Here is a 17,283-nt window from a genome sequence, read left to right on the forward strand (position 1 = left end):
GTTCGCTGGCAGCGGCAAACTCCTCGGCGCTCTGGTAGCTGCATCGTCATCGTGAAGAGAGCTGAAGCAGCAGAGAATCAACGTGAATAGGATGCTGACGATTAACCAAATGGAGCTGATGGCCCGATGCAGGCCCTCAGGCATGCGTCGCGTCCAGTCAAAGTGCCGCCGATGATTTATTACAACCTATCTGGATGCATTAGTTCTTCTTTTATTATGAATGACCTACATGTCTTTGACTTCAATTCTAGGCATGCTGTAGCTATCTATGTTTTGGCCAGCAGATTCCCGTCGATAAGGCCGCTAGAGGCGGGCGGCATGTTTTGTTTTCCTTCCAGTACTATGAGCAGGTATAAAGACACTGATGCTGTCAATGGCAGTGGTAGCTTCTCAAGGCCGCTTGTTTGGGTCATACTACAAGGAGACAGTTAGCAGCAACTCCCAGTGAGTTTTATGGGAGCGTATTTTTAATTATCACGGTAGGCTGATGCCAGAAGCTAATGCTGAAAGGATCAACCTTGTTCTTTGAATGGACTTGGTTGTCTCGACATGAGCATGAGCACCAAAGGCCGATCAGCCGGGTGTGTTTGAGTTATTTTTCACATCAGACACTTGTGTAGTGCTAATGTGCTATCTGCTATTGGTCAAGGTCAGGGAGGGTTGAGCTAAACTGCCATATTTTCTTCGTTTGGCTGCTGCACATGAGAGCAGAGAGGATTGACATGAACAGAACAGAGGCCCGCGGATCCGGAGGTCACCAAAATTGTGAAGTTGCAACCAAATTGATTGGCTACACTGAAGGTAACTTCTACGTATTCTCTGTACATGGAAGATCGATGGATCACTTTCAGAGAATGAGCATACTTAGTACACTTACATTATGTTACAGTACTTTTTTTCGTTGGGAGATGCTGATATTGCTACTTTCTTCTTCGACAGGTGCTGCTGCTACTGCTACTTTGTTTTATTCCTTCGGTGGGTTCAAGATAAATTTCCACGAAAAGTGATAGATATAGACTGGGTTAATTTGAGTTCCTTCCAGAAGTTTTTTACTACTCGCTGAATTTTGCTACCCCTTACTTACATATTTTTCTCTGAATTCTACTACTCACAGCTAGCTGAATTCACAGGCAATCCAATGGATTGCAATGATTCGAATCACCGGTCAAGAAAAGAGGTGACATTTTTTCTTGCTTCTTTCTTTAGAAGTTAGAGAAAATACAAGTTACAAGTGACCATATTGTGCTAAAATGTAAGGTACACAGGAAAGTACATGTGGCTATTTTCGGCGGGGGCATCAATGTAGGTTATGAGCTTGCCATGGTCATCTACGGGAAGAAGAAGGCCGCAGACAATGAGTCCCCCGAAATGACCTACTGGAACATGCAAGACTGCACAAGTACATGAGGATCATTGGACCCAACAAGAAGGTAAACATCCTTACATGGTTCTAGAAGTACTTCCCCTTTTCATGTGTTCAATGTAGTTGTGGATCTGAATCATGCTTCGAGTGAAATAGTCAAGCTAACGGATCACACAAAATATCCTTAATTAAATTACATTTTTTTGATTTAGCTAATGTTTCTTTTGAAAACCTAATATTAAGCATGCAACCGACATGAGGCAGATTAACCAAGGCATTTCAAACACGAGGCCGAAATCGTATGGACGAAGAGTTCCGTTGAATCTGGCAGACTGGCGATATGACAACAACAACAAAATGGAGAGGTAACAACGGACTCACGATGATCTCACTTTATGCATCTTCCGAATACTTTGTCTAAACAAATGATTTATCATTTCTATCACCATTTTGTACCTGTATGCATACTTGCTTATGGCTGGTTTATTACATCCTTAACTATAGACATATCGCAACTGCAGAAATAATCAATTTTGTTACTATTTTTTCCCATTGTTGAATGGTAGTTTCTTCTCTTAAAACTAAATTTTAGCATAAAAGTCGAGCATGTGTTTGTTTGCTGTGTGGCTTTACCGCTTCAGGAGAAAGAATGTGATACTGGCCACTTGTGCTGCAACCCCAAAGCATACATGAGGAGAAAAATTGGAGGATTCTTGGAGTGGAAACGTCCCCAATTTGAGAATGTCCATAGCTATGGGTAGGTACGAAGTATTTGGTTGGACCATTTTTCATAGTAAAAGATGATTTGTGAAATCTCTATATCTTTCAAGATGATAAAGACAAATGATTTGGCCCTGAAGCCAATGAATACCATGTAGGTGTGATATAATGTTCTAATTCCATGGGAGTTTCTTGCAATATGCATAGGTTTTGCGTCTTCATTTATCCATTTAATTGTTTCTTCTTATTTATCTTTCCTCCACTGATTACATCTATAAAATAACGTGGGATTCTTTTTGTCTACCTAACTGAGTTATCTAAAACAAAAAAATTTGGGTCCAAGTGACTTTGGGTGCATACCTTGGTAGTTTCTTTGTGGTACCTTTTTGGGAAAAAAATAGACACGGTGAGATGCAGCGGTGCACATATTTTGGAATATGCAATGAATTCACCATTCTATTTTATTCTGTCTGATGATTTGTGATCGTTCTTATGTTTTCCTTTGATTGAAACCATAGCTTGGTCAACGACTCCATGCTGGATCCCTCTGCCCCCATGCAAAGGAACCGCATGTGTTTGACATCATCTGCTCAAGGTCCTATCATCTTGGGTTGAATGCTGGTAGATCTTTTCTATCAGAGAAGCACACTTTTTTTTTCTATATTTTGGTTCAAATTTGTTTCTGAACTTAATTATTTTTGTTTTTCTGGAAATGTGTTCAGTAAGTTAGACAAAAGGAGTAGCCACTGAGAAGCACTATATCTTCTCTAGAACAACATTAGCTTGTCCTGTTTGCAGATAATTTTATGGATTGATCTCTATAGATAATGCTAGGAAGGGAAGAAATACCATACCTTTGTTGTAGATTGTGCAATAGCTTGTACTGTGGCTTGCCTGGCAAAACCGAGTGTGGACATCTGATATTGCAATAGCTTGTACCATGGCTTGCCGGTGTTCTCTGCCCCATATTGTTGGTCATGTGGTATGATCTTGTAATTATCTTTGGCTTCTATAAGGCTATGGGTTCTTGAAAGAATAAAATTATATATTTAATGATTAGTTAAATATATATTTACAGTACTCATGTCCTTGTAAGAACTGAGTCCAAAACACACGTGTTGCTAATTGTTTTATGCAATGATGGCTGACATGATGTCGTGGTATTTGCACATGAGACACATGACGGTATGAAAAGGGATAGCAAACTATAAGTCACCAGCGATGAAGGGTACCAAAAAATCAAATTGCCTTTTTATTTCTTGTTTTCTCGTGGCAAAGCACAAGCATTTAACTATTTATTGATACAAATGTATTATTAAAGTGCTTATTTCATATTTAAATGATGTCAACTGTATTGGTTGTTAAAATATGTGTTAAACGAGATATAATCTTATTGGTTTGTAGAATATATTGTGGTTTTTTCAGACATGTGAAGTTTTGCATGTATTGTATTGACATGTTACGAGGAAAAATAGTGGCACACCCTTTTAGTCGTTTCATAGTGAGTTGTAAACTATATATGTGTATTGAGAAATAAAATTTGAGGACCCGTGGCAACGCACGGGCATTTGTACTAGTCGCACTCTGAAGACTGCCGCTCGGCCACACCAAAGCCCCAACTCCCAACTGTGCAATTGCAGTAACCCTAGTCCGGTAATCCCCACCTCGAACCCGGATTCCCATTCCCAATCCCGTCTCTCCCCGCTGCTAGCCTCCGACGTCTCTCGTGGTCGCCGCCTGCTCCGCCACCGCCGCTCGCCACCGCCGTCTCGAAGCCACCGCTCGTGAGGTACATAGCCCCAATCCCCTCCTCCTCTAGATTACCGCGTTCGGAACTGCATTTTTCTTCTCTGACGCGAATTTTCTACTGTTCTTTTCTGCCCCCCTTCAGATTACTTCAAGCTCAAAGTGCTCCCGCTCCGTTCTTGTCCTCGCATCTGTTCTTGGCAGGTCTATATGCAGTTCATATATTTCCGTAATTTTCTTTTCTCTTAATCACGCTATGCTCTGCTTTACGGCTACGGCTAGTGTTTCAGGTTCCTTTCGCTAAGCTCATCATTGCAGTTTTCATCAACTGATTCCTCCTTCTTCACGTTTCAGGGATGAATCAGGCCGAGAGCTCCACGATCATGCGAGGCAGAGGCAGGAACAAGAGGAAGTGGACATGGGACGAGGACGAGGAGCTCGTCAAAGCCCTGTGCGAGGTCTCTCTCGACCCCAGGTTCAGGGTCCAGGGAGGGGGCTTCAAGAACTGCTACTCTCAAGGGATCGAGAGCCTCCTCGCGCAGAGGCTGCCCGGCCGCGGCATCAAGGCCAGCCCCCACGTCGATTCTCGGCTCAAAGTGCTGAAGCGCAAGTTCTACTCGATCAAAGACATGCTGGCGTCGCCGGGGTTCTCCTGGGATGGGTCGAGAAAGGTCGTCCGGTGTGAGAAGGAACGGTACGATCAGTATTGCAGAGTAAGCCATTCCTGGTGTTTTAGGCACTGCATCTATGTTCGGAATATGTTGTTTGTATTGACTTGTTTTCATCTCTGCAGGATAATCCTAGAGCCAAGGGTCTGAATGGTATTCCATTTCCACATTTTGATGCGTTTGATGCGATATATGGCAAGGATAGAACTGCTAGAGAAGGGATGGAAGTGTCCGAAGAAGCAACTGCTAACTTGGAGAATGGAAATACGAGTGAAGGTGCAGATGAGGAAGCGGAGGTGGATAGGATGTCCGCAGGACCATCCGGTCGCCCTGTGGCCTTGGATGCTGCATCAAGCTATGAGAAGCCGAAGAAATGTAAGCATGGTGGGAAAAGGAAGAGAACTGAATCAAATTGCCCATCTCTGGACATGCTTAAGGATGTACGTGGCCACTATCAAGGTGCCAGTCAGCATGTCGACACAATGGCTGAAGCAGTTGCGATGTTCAAGGATGTACACCGTCACTTCCAGAGTGTTGTTCAACATGCCAGCTCAATGGCAGCAGCAATGGAGAAGTTCAAGGATGCATACACTCAATTTCAGAGTGTTGTACAGAATGTGAGCACCACCACATCAGCCATGGAACGGTTCAAGGATGCACATGATCATTTTCAAAGCATCGCTCAGAGTGGCGGCATGGCTGCAGCAGTGATTGAGTGCCATACTGATCTGCAAGGAAGGTTGTCGCCTGAGGTGCCCCAACAGAATGCAAGGGTAAGAGCTATTGCTGAAATGCAAAAGCTTCGGTTTAGTGGAAGCGAAGTGGTCAATGCTGCAACTGTTTTCGCAAAGGAACCAAACCAAATGGGCATGTTCTTAGCGCTCCCTGAGATGTACAAGAGGGAGTACATACTCCGAATGCTTAACGGTATGTTAAGTGATTCTCAATTCCTATATGGACGCATCACATTTGATTGTAAATAGAAATTCCTGGCTTGGATATTCTCAATGTTCTTTGGTCCAACATAGGCATTTTGGATATAACAAAGTAGAAACTGTGTCCTACATTCCCAATCAATTAAACGATTAGTATATAATTGTGTTCTGGTCTATTAGCTTTTGTTTAGACTTGCATGTTTATTCATTTTTGACATAATGTATGTCGGTATCTGCTACATGAGCTGTTCAATAGTTTTAGTAGTATTTTGAAGACAATTATCAACTTAGTAAGTTATACAAGCTCATAGCTGGAACTGGATATGTTGAACATCTACCATAACCAACATTTGTTGCTATCAGCAAGAACTCCCCATTGCCACTTATTCCAAAAACAAAACAAAAAAACTGTCTTGCTCCTTATGCTTGCCTAGAAGGGTTAAACTGCATCTGTGTGTTTGAAAGTCAATACTCTCATTCTGTGCAACAGGCTTTTCCTTGATTGTTTGTTATATTTTTTGCTAATCTTCTTGTTCAGACTTGACGGAATCAAATAATCTGGAATGTTATCTCCTACCCTAGTGAAGCTGATTCATGTTTCATCTCCTTTTTCAGGTGGGCAATCTCTCCAATTTTAACTTGTAGCAACATGGGAGGAATGAAGCTTAGAAGTACTAATTCAGTCTAGTTTCTGCAGTGACAGTTTGAAATGGTTGTACATGTGTAAATAGTTCCTTATATAGCGCTCGTCTAACATCTATGTTGTGTGACGTTTTGATAACCTATGTCAGCGAGGTTATCCCATGACATTCCTCATAATCAGACGCTCGTCATTCATTTCATGATGGTATGCATGGCGCACAAGTCACGGACAATTTTGTCCACTCCGACTTCCTAAATGAACCAACAGTCAACATCAAATGGCTTAGGAACAAGTTTAATGAGAATGCATTTGTATCAAAAGTACTATTTAATGTCCTGATATTCTTTTTTCTAACCCAAAAAAAGACAAATAGTTTTAGCTATTTATATTACTATGTCACTGCAACTCTGCAAGATACCAACAAATCATACAATCTATCAGCCTTTTGAGCTCAGATTAGCCAATATGTTTTTAGATGCAACTATTCAGAAATTGTAAGAACTTGCTGTCAACCACACAAATAAACTGATGAATTCACACAAAGTTGTATCATGAAAGGGTGTGCAAAGAATTGCAGAGAATGCACAAGCTGGAATAAACCATAGAGCAGAAATATGAGATTAACTGAAAAGGTAACAATGCCGATGTTATAGCATCATCATTGCCAGTGTAGCATCAATTTGCTGACATGGAATATCCACAAACACCAACAAAAGAGAACTGGAAATGGACCCTCGTTCTTTGACAATAATTATTTGCAAACAAAGAAGACGTAATAGCTTGGACGGTATCGCTTCCATGCCTCGTACTGGGATAACTAGCAAGCCCACAGAACTTCACAACTTTTTCCCAATACCGTGGGACATGTTGTAGATACCACGACCCTGTTTATCAATCAAGAGACATGTCACTGGCTGGGTACTGGTAATTTCAAAGAACACAGGTAAACAAAGCAGCAGTAGAGATTTTGAACTTACAATCATGAACAAGCTGGTGCCAGCAAGCGCAAGGGGAATGGCAACAGAGGTGATCACGTCGTAACGCCCTTTGAGGTGGGTATGCTTGCTCAACTTCTGGAAATACTGCTGCTGCTGCACAATCTTCTCACGTGGGTAAAATGGTGCCTCTGTTGTCATCCTGTATAGAAATATATAGCACGATTTAAAAGCTACTCTTTTATTTCTAACCTTGAGATGGACAGTTCTATACAAGATTACATTATGGCTGTAAAGCACTAAGATTCAGCGACATGGGCCTTGAATTCGTGAGATTGATTTAACTTCTATACAGGCTCCAAACAGTTGCTCAGCTACTCGCAAGGAGCAACTACCGAAATGGGAAATAATTGCTTAATGTACAAGAGGGAGTACATACTGAAATGCCAGGGTAAGAGCTATTGCTGAAATGCAAAAGCTTGGGTTTACTGGAAGCGAAGTGGTCAATGCTGCAACTGTTTTCGCAAAGGAACCAAACCAAATGGGCATGTTTCTAGCCCTCCCTGAAATCTACAAGAGGGAGTACATACTCCGAATGCTTAATGGTATGTTAAGGGATCCTCAAATCCTATATGGTCAGATTACACTTCATTGTAATAAAAGTTTCAAGCTTGATTATTCTCAATATTCTTTGGTCTAACATAGGCATTTTGGATATATCTGTATCCTACATTCCCGATCAATTAAACGATTAGTATATACGGATTAATAATGTTCTGGTTTATTAGCTTTTGTTGTAGACTTGCATGTTTATTCATATTTTACATAATGTGTGTCTAAGGTATGTGCTACATGAGTTGTTTAATAGTTTTAGGAGTAGTATTTAAGGATAATTATCAACTTAATAACTTATACAAGCTCATACCTGGAACTGGATCTGTCAAACATGTACCATAACCAACAGTTGTAGAGTGATTGTCGCTACTACCAGGGTTTCAGCGAGAACTCCCCTCTTGCCACTTTCTCCCAAAAAAAAAAAAAAAAAAAAAAAAAAACTATATTGCCACCTGCTTGCGCAGATTCAAAAGATCGGTCCATGCTCTTTAATGCTTGCCTAGAAGGGATTAAACTGCATAAGTCTGTTTGAAAATCGATACTATCATTCTGATGCAAGGTTTGTCCTTGATTGTTTGTTATATTTTCTGCTAATCTTCTTGTTCAGACTTGACGGAATCAAATGATCTGGAATGCTATCTCGTCTCTAGTGAAGCTGATTCTTGTTCATCCCCTTTTTCAGGTGGGCAATCTCTCCGATTTTAACTTGCAGCGACATAGGAGGAATGGAGCTGTAGAAGTACTAATTCAGTCTAGTTGATGCAGTGACATTTGAAATTTTAGTTGTACATATGTAAATAGTTCCTTGCGTCCCTCTAATATCTATGCCCTGTGACGGCCTGATACCCTATGTAAGCGAGGTTATCCTATGACGGAGTAAAGCTTGGCATTCCTCAGAATAAGACGCTCATAATTCCTTTCAGGATGGCATGGCTCACGAATAATGGACAATTTTGTCCATTCCATTCCAAACGATTAGGACGTTCCATTCCGATTCTCTAAACGAACCAACAGCACCTAAAACCAATTGGTTTAGGAACGAGTTTAATGAGAATACATTCATCTACCAAAAATCAGACTAATAGCTTGAGCTAGTTATATTATGTCCATTATTTCTTAAGAAGTCACTATCATGCAAGAGACCAACAAGTCGAGCTGTATGATCTATCAGCTCTTTGAGCTCAGATTAGCCAATATGTTTTCAGATGCAACTATTCACGGCTTCAACCTGAAACTGTCAGGAACTTGCTGCACAACAAGTTATATCATGAACATGCACGCAAAGGATTTCACAGAGAAAGCACAAGCTGAAATAAATCATATAGGAGAAAATATGAGATTAACTGAAAAGGTAACAATGCCGATGTTATAGCACCATCATTGCCAGTGTAGCATCAATTTGCTGACATGGAATATCCACAAACACCAACAAAAGAGAACTGGAAATGGACCCTCGTTCTTTGACAATAATTATTTGCAAACAAAGAAGATGTCATAGCTTGGACAGTATCGCTTCCATGCCTCGTACTGGGGTAACTAGCAAGCCCACAGAACTTCACTCCTTTTTCCCGATCCCGTGGGACATGTTGTAGATCCCACGGCCCTGTTTATAAATCAAGAAACATGTCACTCGCTGGGTAGAAGCAATTTCAAAGAATACAGTAAACAAAGCCCCAGTAGAGATTTAGAACTTACAATCATGAACAAGCTGGTGCCAGCAAGCGCAAGGGGAATGGCAACGGATGTGATCACGTCGTAACGCCCTTTAAGGTGGGTGTGCTTGCTCAACTTCTGGAAATACTGCTGCTGCTGCACAATCTTCTCACGTGGGTAAAATGGTGCTTCCGTTGTCATCCTGCATAAAAACATATAGCACGATTTGAAAGCTACTCTTTTATTGCTAACCTTGCAATGGACAGTTCTATACAGGATTACATTATGGCTGCAAAGCACTAAGTTTCAGCTACATGGGCCTTGAATTCGTGAGACTGATTAAAATTCTATACAGGCTCCAAACAGTTGTTCAGCTACTCGCAGAAGCAAAAAACCGAAATGGAGAAAAAAATTACTTACTGTGCAATCCACTACATTAGGTAATCAAACAGGCATCTTTGAAATTGGTGTTTCAAAGAATCTTAATGTACTATTTGAATTTAGCAAACTAACAATTTAAAAGCTGCTCTTTCATTTCTAACCTTGAGATGTTCTAGTATAATCATTACATTATGGCTGCAAACCCTAAGATTCAGCAACATGGGCCTTGAATTCGTGAGACTGATTTAGCTTCTATACAGGCTTCAAACAGTTGCTCAGCTGCTCAGCAAGGAGCAACTACCGAAATGGGGAATAATCGCTTAATATACAATCCACTACATTAGGTGATCTAAGAGGCGTTTTTGAATTGGTTTCAGTGCATCTCAACTATATTTGAATTTAGCACACAGCCCTATAAGACAACATTTCCATGCTAAGCAAATTTGAGTATCTTACACCTACAAATAATAAGCACTTTCTAGGCTATCGCTGATCATGACGAGAACAACTCACACAGATCGACTGACAAGCCCACAAAATACATTTGTGTCCTCCAAATTCAAGTAAATCTAGTCAACCGAAGAAATTCATTTGAGCTCGCACAGTATTACCAGCCTAGCCACGACATAATTCCAACGATAGATATTTCAACCAGATAACCCAATCTCAAACTAGGTTAAACCCAACACCAGATCACCACAACGGACCGATACCCAATTCCGAGGAGACAACTAGTCATCTAATAATAACCCTACAGCGCGAGAAGATGCGTCCACAGGTCCGCGCCGCGAGGCGAATCCCAACCCAGGAAAACCGCGTCTAGCGGATCGCCGGCGCGTCGCAGACCACCGGCTAGATCCCCTCACGAATACGCAGGGATGAAACAGAATCGCGACGGCTCGTTCGCTCGCCTGACGTCGCGTCGACGGAGCAGATCGAGGAAGGATCAGGTCAGGAGTGGAAAGGGAGAGATCGAAGCGTACCTGGCTGGCGGGGACGGGAAGCGACGGTGGTGGCCGGCGGCGGCGGGTGGATCTGGAGGCTGGGGATTTGGGGGTAGCCTTCTGACCTGGACGAGAGGAGGAATGGGAGAGAAGAAGGGGTCGAGTCCAACTGGGTGCGGCGGCGTTCGGTCAGTTGGGCCTTTTCTTTGGCCCGTCAAGGGCACGGTAGTTTTGGATGGGCCGTAAAGCTTCATTTGATTTGAGCTGGGCCGCAAGTGTAACATACTGGCCATGAACAAAAGATAAACATTACAAAAAAAAGGTTGCTTTATCTAACGAAAAAGGTTTTTGTTGGCAAAGGTGAACATTGGAAAATTTAGGTGTTCTAAAAGAAAGGGAAACGAAGGTGATCCCGGTGGGTTTATAACCTCTCAATGATTTGTCGAACCGTTGTAACCGATCCTTGATCCGGTATTCGGGACGTGGCCTCCTAGTTTTTGCTGAAGCCATTCCTACATCAAGGTCAAATGACCACATTTTATTTTAATCTAAACCTTATGTTGCCTGCCAAAACCCATCGGCGAGCAGTGGTTAAGCAACACGAAGTGTCGGGAGGCTTCCAAAGCTGCAGTGGGCCCTGGTCCCTTGACGTCGTCCCGCAAATGCTCCGGCACACGTCCTGGCGTTTGCAAGGGCGTGCCACCTGACCTATACCTGGTCAGGAAGGTGTTGGATTGCTTCGATTAGTTCCCTGCATGGCAGACACGTAAACATTAAATACGAGCCCGATCGGCTCTCAGGTTGCCCTGTGGATCGGCTCACAAAGCCGATCGCCCCATGTTTCATGTAGGGTTAACGCTGACATGGGGCTCCTGCTTGATCAGTATAAAGCTAAACAAATCTACGACAGTTTAGGGTTTTCACCGTATGATCGGAACATCCTACGCGTAGTTGAGCCTAATAGACACGAAAGATAATGGAAAACTAACCCTAAAAGAGGCCTAAAAACCAACATTAAGTTAATTCCCGGAACATCCCTCTTAGGACTAACAAACCATACCTAACGCACTACCGGATCGTTCAACCCGTTTGCAAGGCCTAACCATACGGATATTAAACCAATCCTTGAAGAATCAAGGAGCAACTATAACGGATCGGATCTACTAAACAACGAACAAGCAAGATGCTGCCCTTACACCTGGATAGGTGTAAGGCCAGCTAGATATCGAGGGACGGCACAGCTAAGCAGATATGCGTAAGAAAAGCATCTATGCAAGCCCCAAAACATCTACGATAAGTAGTGCTACTCGCCATCAACAACGCTTCAGCACGAGCAACACAAGGTAAACGAATAAACGTGTGCTGCCTAGATCGCAAGATGCGATCTAGGCAGCATGATGCTTACCCGGGAGAAACCCTCGAAAGAAGGGGTGGCGATGCGCCTGATTTGTGTTTGTTGTGAACGTGATTGTCCTCCTTTTCCGATAACCCTAGATACATATTTATAGTCCAAGGGACTTTCTAATTTGGGACGTGCACCTAACCGTGCACGAGTTAAACTCTATCTTTTAATCTAAACTAAAATACGATCTACTATATTACAGATACACGGGCAATTAAGCCCAAACTCTTCATGCAAGGCCGCTTCAAAGATGATCCACGCGTGTATCCTTCAAGCCCATCTTCACTTACGGCCCATCTCCTAATTTGGCCAAAATCTGGTGATAACACATGCCCCCTGGTTTTGGTAATGATAATTTCAAAACCACTCTGTTTTTCCTTCGAGGGGTCATGTCGTGGCAGAGCAGAACCGTCGCAGTATTCTTCATCATGACAGCCTGCCTTCTCAACTTCTCTGCACGACTTGACAGTTTTGGCCCCACATCCTCGGAAACTGTTCGAGCATTGAATCTCCAATATATCCCCTTTTATTTAACCGCATCGAACAGTTCACCTCTTCATCCCCTTACTCCAAACCAGCCGTCAGCCAAAAACCCTCTTCCTCTGCAACCATGTCTTCCTCTTCCTCCTCCCAATCCTCTTCCTCGAGCGAAGCAGAGCCGGAGGTCAATCAAATGGAAGCGTACAACCGGTGCGCTCCCGAGCACTGGGATGAGCAGGAGTTCGACTTCAACTTCGTGCCAGAGGGCTGACCCGAGGACCTCGTCTGGTCAGATGGCGACATGCCCCTGACTGACGGGTAAGATGACCTTCGGTTCTTGATCGACGGAGAACTGGAGGCGGAGAGCGACAGCAACGACCCCCCCCCCTTCCGGGGCAAATTCACCTCCTCTACCAAAGAAGTAGAAGAAGACGATGAAGACGAAGACGTCTCCTCTGACACGAAGCAAGAACAAGAGGACGACACCTCCTCCGACGAACCGCCGCCAAAGCGCATCCGTGGTTGGGCTTGGTCAGATGAGGACAACGATGACGAAAAGAAAGAAGCCTCAGCTGAAGGTTACAGTAGCAGCGACGAGGAAATCGTCGACAGCAGCGATGATGGCAGCTACCCCAGCGACGGCGAAGACGGCAACAGCCCTTAGAGTAGGGCTTTACTAGCATAAGATTAGCAGTAGTAATTTGTTCCCTTTAAGCAATCGGCTTTTCTTTGTAAGAAATCACCTTTTTTAATCAATGAAGATGAAGATGTTCTTCCAATTCAATTTCCAATCATCCGATTTCACCCCTTGCCACTTTTCTGATTATCAAAGGTGGTCAACGCTTTAATGAGACAATGGCAACGCAGCAGTCCTTCTGGATGAATTGCGAGACAGGTTAATCGAGTTATCCCTCAAATAATAGCCTGCGATCCTTGTCCCAACTCCGATCCTTAAACGGCAATCTTTAACCACTCCAAATCACCAGGGCAACCTTGCACAATCTTCCAGACATCAACCCGAACCCAAGGAAGTATCAGAATGGTTCAGAACTTTCCTTATCAGGAGTCTGAAAATTTAAAAATATGGTCTTCCCCAGGTTAGACCACCTTGCCGATGACGACAGCACCTGGCAATTTTACTCATGATCCGTTCCTGCTTCCTCCCCGCCGGTATGACTACTTCAGACAGGACCATGAAACTTGGTCATGGATTTTCAAGACCAGTGCCCCCCGAGACTCAGTCAAGGCGAGAACAACAGGGAGATAGGCGACCACCAGGAACTTTTGAGGGGCAAGATCCTTCTAGGCTTCAGTAACATGTTAGCTCATTAATCCTGCTCTTGTAGACCTTACTGAAGATAATTCCAGAGAGGAAACGCAGTCCAGCCGACGAAGCTCCAATTTGGGCACCTCCGGGTACACCACCATATAAAACTAGCCAGATATGTCACCATCGGCTTCCAAGAAAAGGGTCAGCCCTCAACTCCCATCAAAACAAGGTAGGAAAGCTTACGCACAAGGAGTCGATGCACCACGAGGGCTCGGCAGGACCAGCAAATCCCTTCTTTGAACCAAGAAGCTTCTCATGCAATGGCTCTCTAACTCCTTCTGGCTCAATTATTGTGCTTTGCTGCTTAGATCGGCTCACCATTCTTGACGAAATTCAGCCCCACGTTTTGATGACGCTGCAGTTGAAGCCTTGGCCAATCGTGACGTTGCCTGTCTTCAGGTCATTTCCCTTCACTGAGGCCTGATCAAGTGGCAGCTTAAACTCTGGAATTCTAAAGTCGATGTCCGCGCATCGGCTGTGCTTAAAATTTTTGTATTTTTGATTTTTTATTAGCCGATCGATCTCATGAATCGGCTTCTCCTGGGTACATACTTTGTGGCCTTGTACCTTCTCTGTGTGTATGCCCCCCGAGCCGAATCCTTCAAGTGATTGAAGATATCGGCTTTTCAGCCAATTCAAGCTTGTCTTCGCAACTCACCATGCCAAATAGCACATCAATGAACACGCGTGGTGCGAATAATTTTAGCCGATTGGTGGAATCGGCTTCCCTTGTAGTTGTCGATCCGACTATTTGCTGATAAATGTTGGCCATGGCTTATCCCCAGGACCAATTTCGATCTCTTCTAGTCCATCAGCTGCTGTAAACCCCAGCTTTCCATCGCCTGCTAAATCAATGAGGAACACAGGCAGAAGGCATGTTGAGACTATTTGCGGCCGATTGCTAGAATCGGCCTCCTTTTCCAGTGCAATGTTTAACGAGGGTTTACAACTTCTTGGTTCTCTGCTACAACGACGTGGCATGCTTGAAGTGAGATCCTTGTTTCTTATTTTTTGGGGCCGATCGCAGGGATCGGCCTTGCCACGTTCGTCCATAGACTTGGATCTTGCTACTCTGTTAGGCCAGTGGATAAGACCAGCCTCACCCCATTTTTTGTAGCTTCGATGCGCTCACAGCCGTCCAGATTGATTCCGGAGAGCGGCTCTTGGTCATTTGTTTCCCAGATGTTCATGGCAGCCAAAGAAATGTCGATCGAGTCGTCTGCATGAACAACCTCCACTTCATCTCCATCCCATTGTATGATGCACTGATGCATTGTGGATGGAATGCAACAGTTAGCATGGATCCAATCCCTTCCTAGCAGGACAGCGTAAGTGCTCTTGCTGTCGACAATGAAGAAGGACGTAGGGATGGTCTTTCGGCCGACAGTTAAGTCCACGTTCAGCACACCCTTGGCTTCTGACGGTTGGCCGTTGAAATCGCTTAGCGTGACGTTGGTCTTGATCAGATCTTCAGTAGAACGTCCCAAACGTCGTAACATGGAGTACGACATTATGTTGACTGCTGCTCCCGTGTCAACCAGCATCTTGCTCATAGGCTGCCCATTGATATAACCTTTCAGGTATAGGGCTTTCAGATGCGTGTAGCTCTTCTCTCGTGGCTTTTCGAAGATAACTGGTCGTGGCCCGCAATCAAACTGTCCCACTGACACTTCCTCATCTCTTGGAGCACAAAACTCTCATGGGAGCACGAACACCATGTTTGTATCAGCCGATGTCCCTGCATCGGCTTTCGTCTGCTTGGGTCGCCACACTTTCTTTGGTGGGCGAGCTTCTGTCTCCAGTGTTTGCTGAATTTTCACGGCCAGATCAGGCCGTGCTTTCCTCAACGTGTACAGGTACTGCGCCTCGGCTTCCTCCAAGTTTCGTAGCCGTTGCACTCTGCGCTTTTGGGAGTGGCTGAGTCCATCAGGACACCACCTTGGTCGGTGATATCTATCTTCTTCCTCTGACTCCTCGAAGTCTTCATCTTGGGATGACTCAGCTCGTTTGTCCTGAGGTGGGAGAGGTCCTAGACGCTTGAACACTGAAACTTCATTCGTTCCCTTCCTCTTCGGTTTACATTCTGGGCAGTTCTCGATTGTAGGCAATCGGATCATTCCTGAGTCCCAGCAGTGTTTGAAGAAAGGACAGTTCCAATGCCTATCCATGTCCTCTTGCTCCCTTGACCTCCCCCTGGCGTGACGCTCATACCCTTCGTATCGACGGTATTTCCTGTTGTCTGCATCAGACCGACGATATCTATCATCATCTACGTCGTAGTGTCGACGTCGGTCGTACTGCTGTTCATATTTGTTAAGGAGGTGCGCGGAAAGTGGTCGTTCATACCGCACGCTTATCACCTCTTCCTCAGTCAAATACCGTCTGTCGTCATGCTGGGGCCGGTCGCGTGGATCGGCCTCCTTCTTATCTTTGCCGCGAGAGCGACTGCTCTCTGGCTTATCCTCGCCATGGCGATCTGCAAGCCCTGCCATATTGATATCAAACGAGAAACCTGGCTCGCGTCCTATGCAGTGACTGAGATCGACCATGTTGACTTCCGGAAATGGCTGCGTGTCAACTCTCATGGCAAACTGACCGAAGAGTAATCGGCCTTGTTCTATCGCCATCTGAATCTGTCCGCGCAAGACTTTGCAGTCGTTGGTGGCATGGGTGAACGTGTGATGCCATTTGCAATATGGCCTGCCGTTCATCTCTTGTGGCGTGGGGATTTTGTGGCCTTCGGGTAACTTCAGTTGTTTCTCCTTCGGTAGCAAATCAAAAATTTGCTCCGTTTTGCTCAAATCAAAGTCAAACCCTTTCGCAGGCCCTGGTTGTTTCACCCACTTGCAGGACACGGGCTTTGCCCCCCGAGTCCACTCGGCTACAGCGACCTCCTGATCTCCTACAGAATCATCATCTTCTTCCATCTCGATTAGGGCGACGCGCTTGAACTTGTCCTGGTGCAATTCTGGGTGGCGCTGTTCATACAATGTCAATTTCTGAACCATATGCGCCAATGAATTGTACTCTGCTTGGAAGGTCACATCTCTGAGCGGCGCTGATAATCCTGCTATCGCCAGCTCGACTGCTTCCTTCTCAGATAGGCGAACCGAATAACATCGGTTCTTGACGGTCCTGAACCTCTGGATGTACTCAGATACCGTCTCTCCTCGTCTCTGCCGAACCTGGGTCAGATCGGCAAGGCTAGCTTCAGTAGCTTCTGAATGGTATTGTACATGGAATTGTTCCTCCAGCTGCTTCCACGTCCGAACCGAATCTGGTAGCAACGAGGTGTACCACCCAAAGGCTGGACCCGTGAGAGATTGTGAGAAGAACCTCACACGCAGCTCGTCTGAAGCTGAGACCACGCCCAACTGTGCCAAATATCGGCTCACGTGCTCGATTGAGCTGGTTCCTTCTGATCCACTGAATTTTGTGAAGTCAGGGAGCCGATATTTAGGCGGTAGT

At 44.5% G+C, this 17,283-nt stretch overlaps 2 protein-coding genes across 2 annotated transcripts; one reads left to right on the plus strand and one right to left on the minus strand.

Annotated features, from left to right (window-relative positions):
* The first annotated feature begins 4,185 nt into the window (after window positions 1-4,185).
* LOC127329888 (uncharacterized) lies at window positions 4,186-6,195 on the plus strand. Its single transcript, XM_051356300.2, has 3 exons — window positions 4,186-4,542; window positions 4,623-5,424; window positions 6,048-6,195. The coding sequence occupies exons 1-3, from the start codon at window positions 4,186-4,188 to the stop codon at window positions 6,068-6,070; spliced, it is 1,182 nt and encodes a 393-aa protein (XP_051212260.1). The 3' UTR covers window positions 6,071-6,195.
* A 2,743-nt stretch (window positions 6,196-8,938) lies between these two features.
* LOC127331845 (uncharacterized) lies at window positions 8,939-10,782 on the minus strand. Its single transcript, XM_051358054.2, has 3 exons — window positions 10,643-10,782; window positions 9,321-9,480; window positions 8,939-9,228 (listed from the first exon to the last, which is right to left on the minus strand). Exons 2-3 carry the CDS (start codon window positions 9,477-9,479, stop codon window positions 9,181-9,183), a joined length of 207 nt encoding a protein of 68 aa, XP_051214014.1. The 5' UTR covers window position 9,480; window positions 10,643-10,782; the 3' UTR covers window positions 8,939-9,180.
* Window positions 10,783-17,283: the final 6,501 nt, after the last annotated feature.

The sequence above is a fragment of the Lolium perenne genome, chromosome 2, assembly GCF_019359855.2.
Source record: "Lolium perenne isolate Kyuss_39 chromosome 2, Kyuss_2.0, whole genome shotgun sequence".
NCBI classification, from domain to species: Eukaryota; Viridiplantae; Streptophyta; class Magnoliopsida; order Poales; family Poaceae; genus Lolium; species Lolium perenne.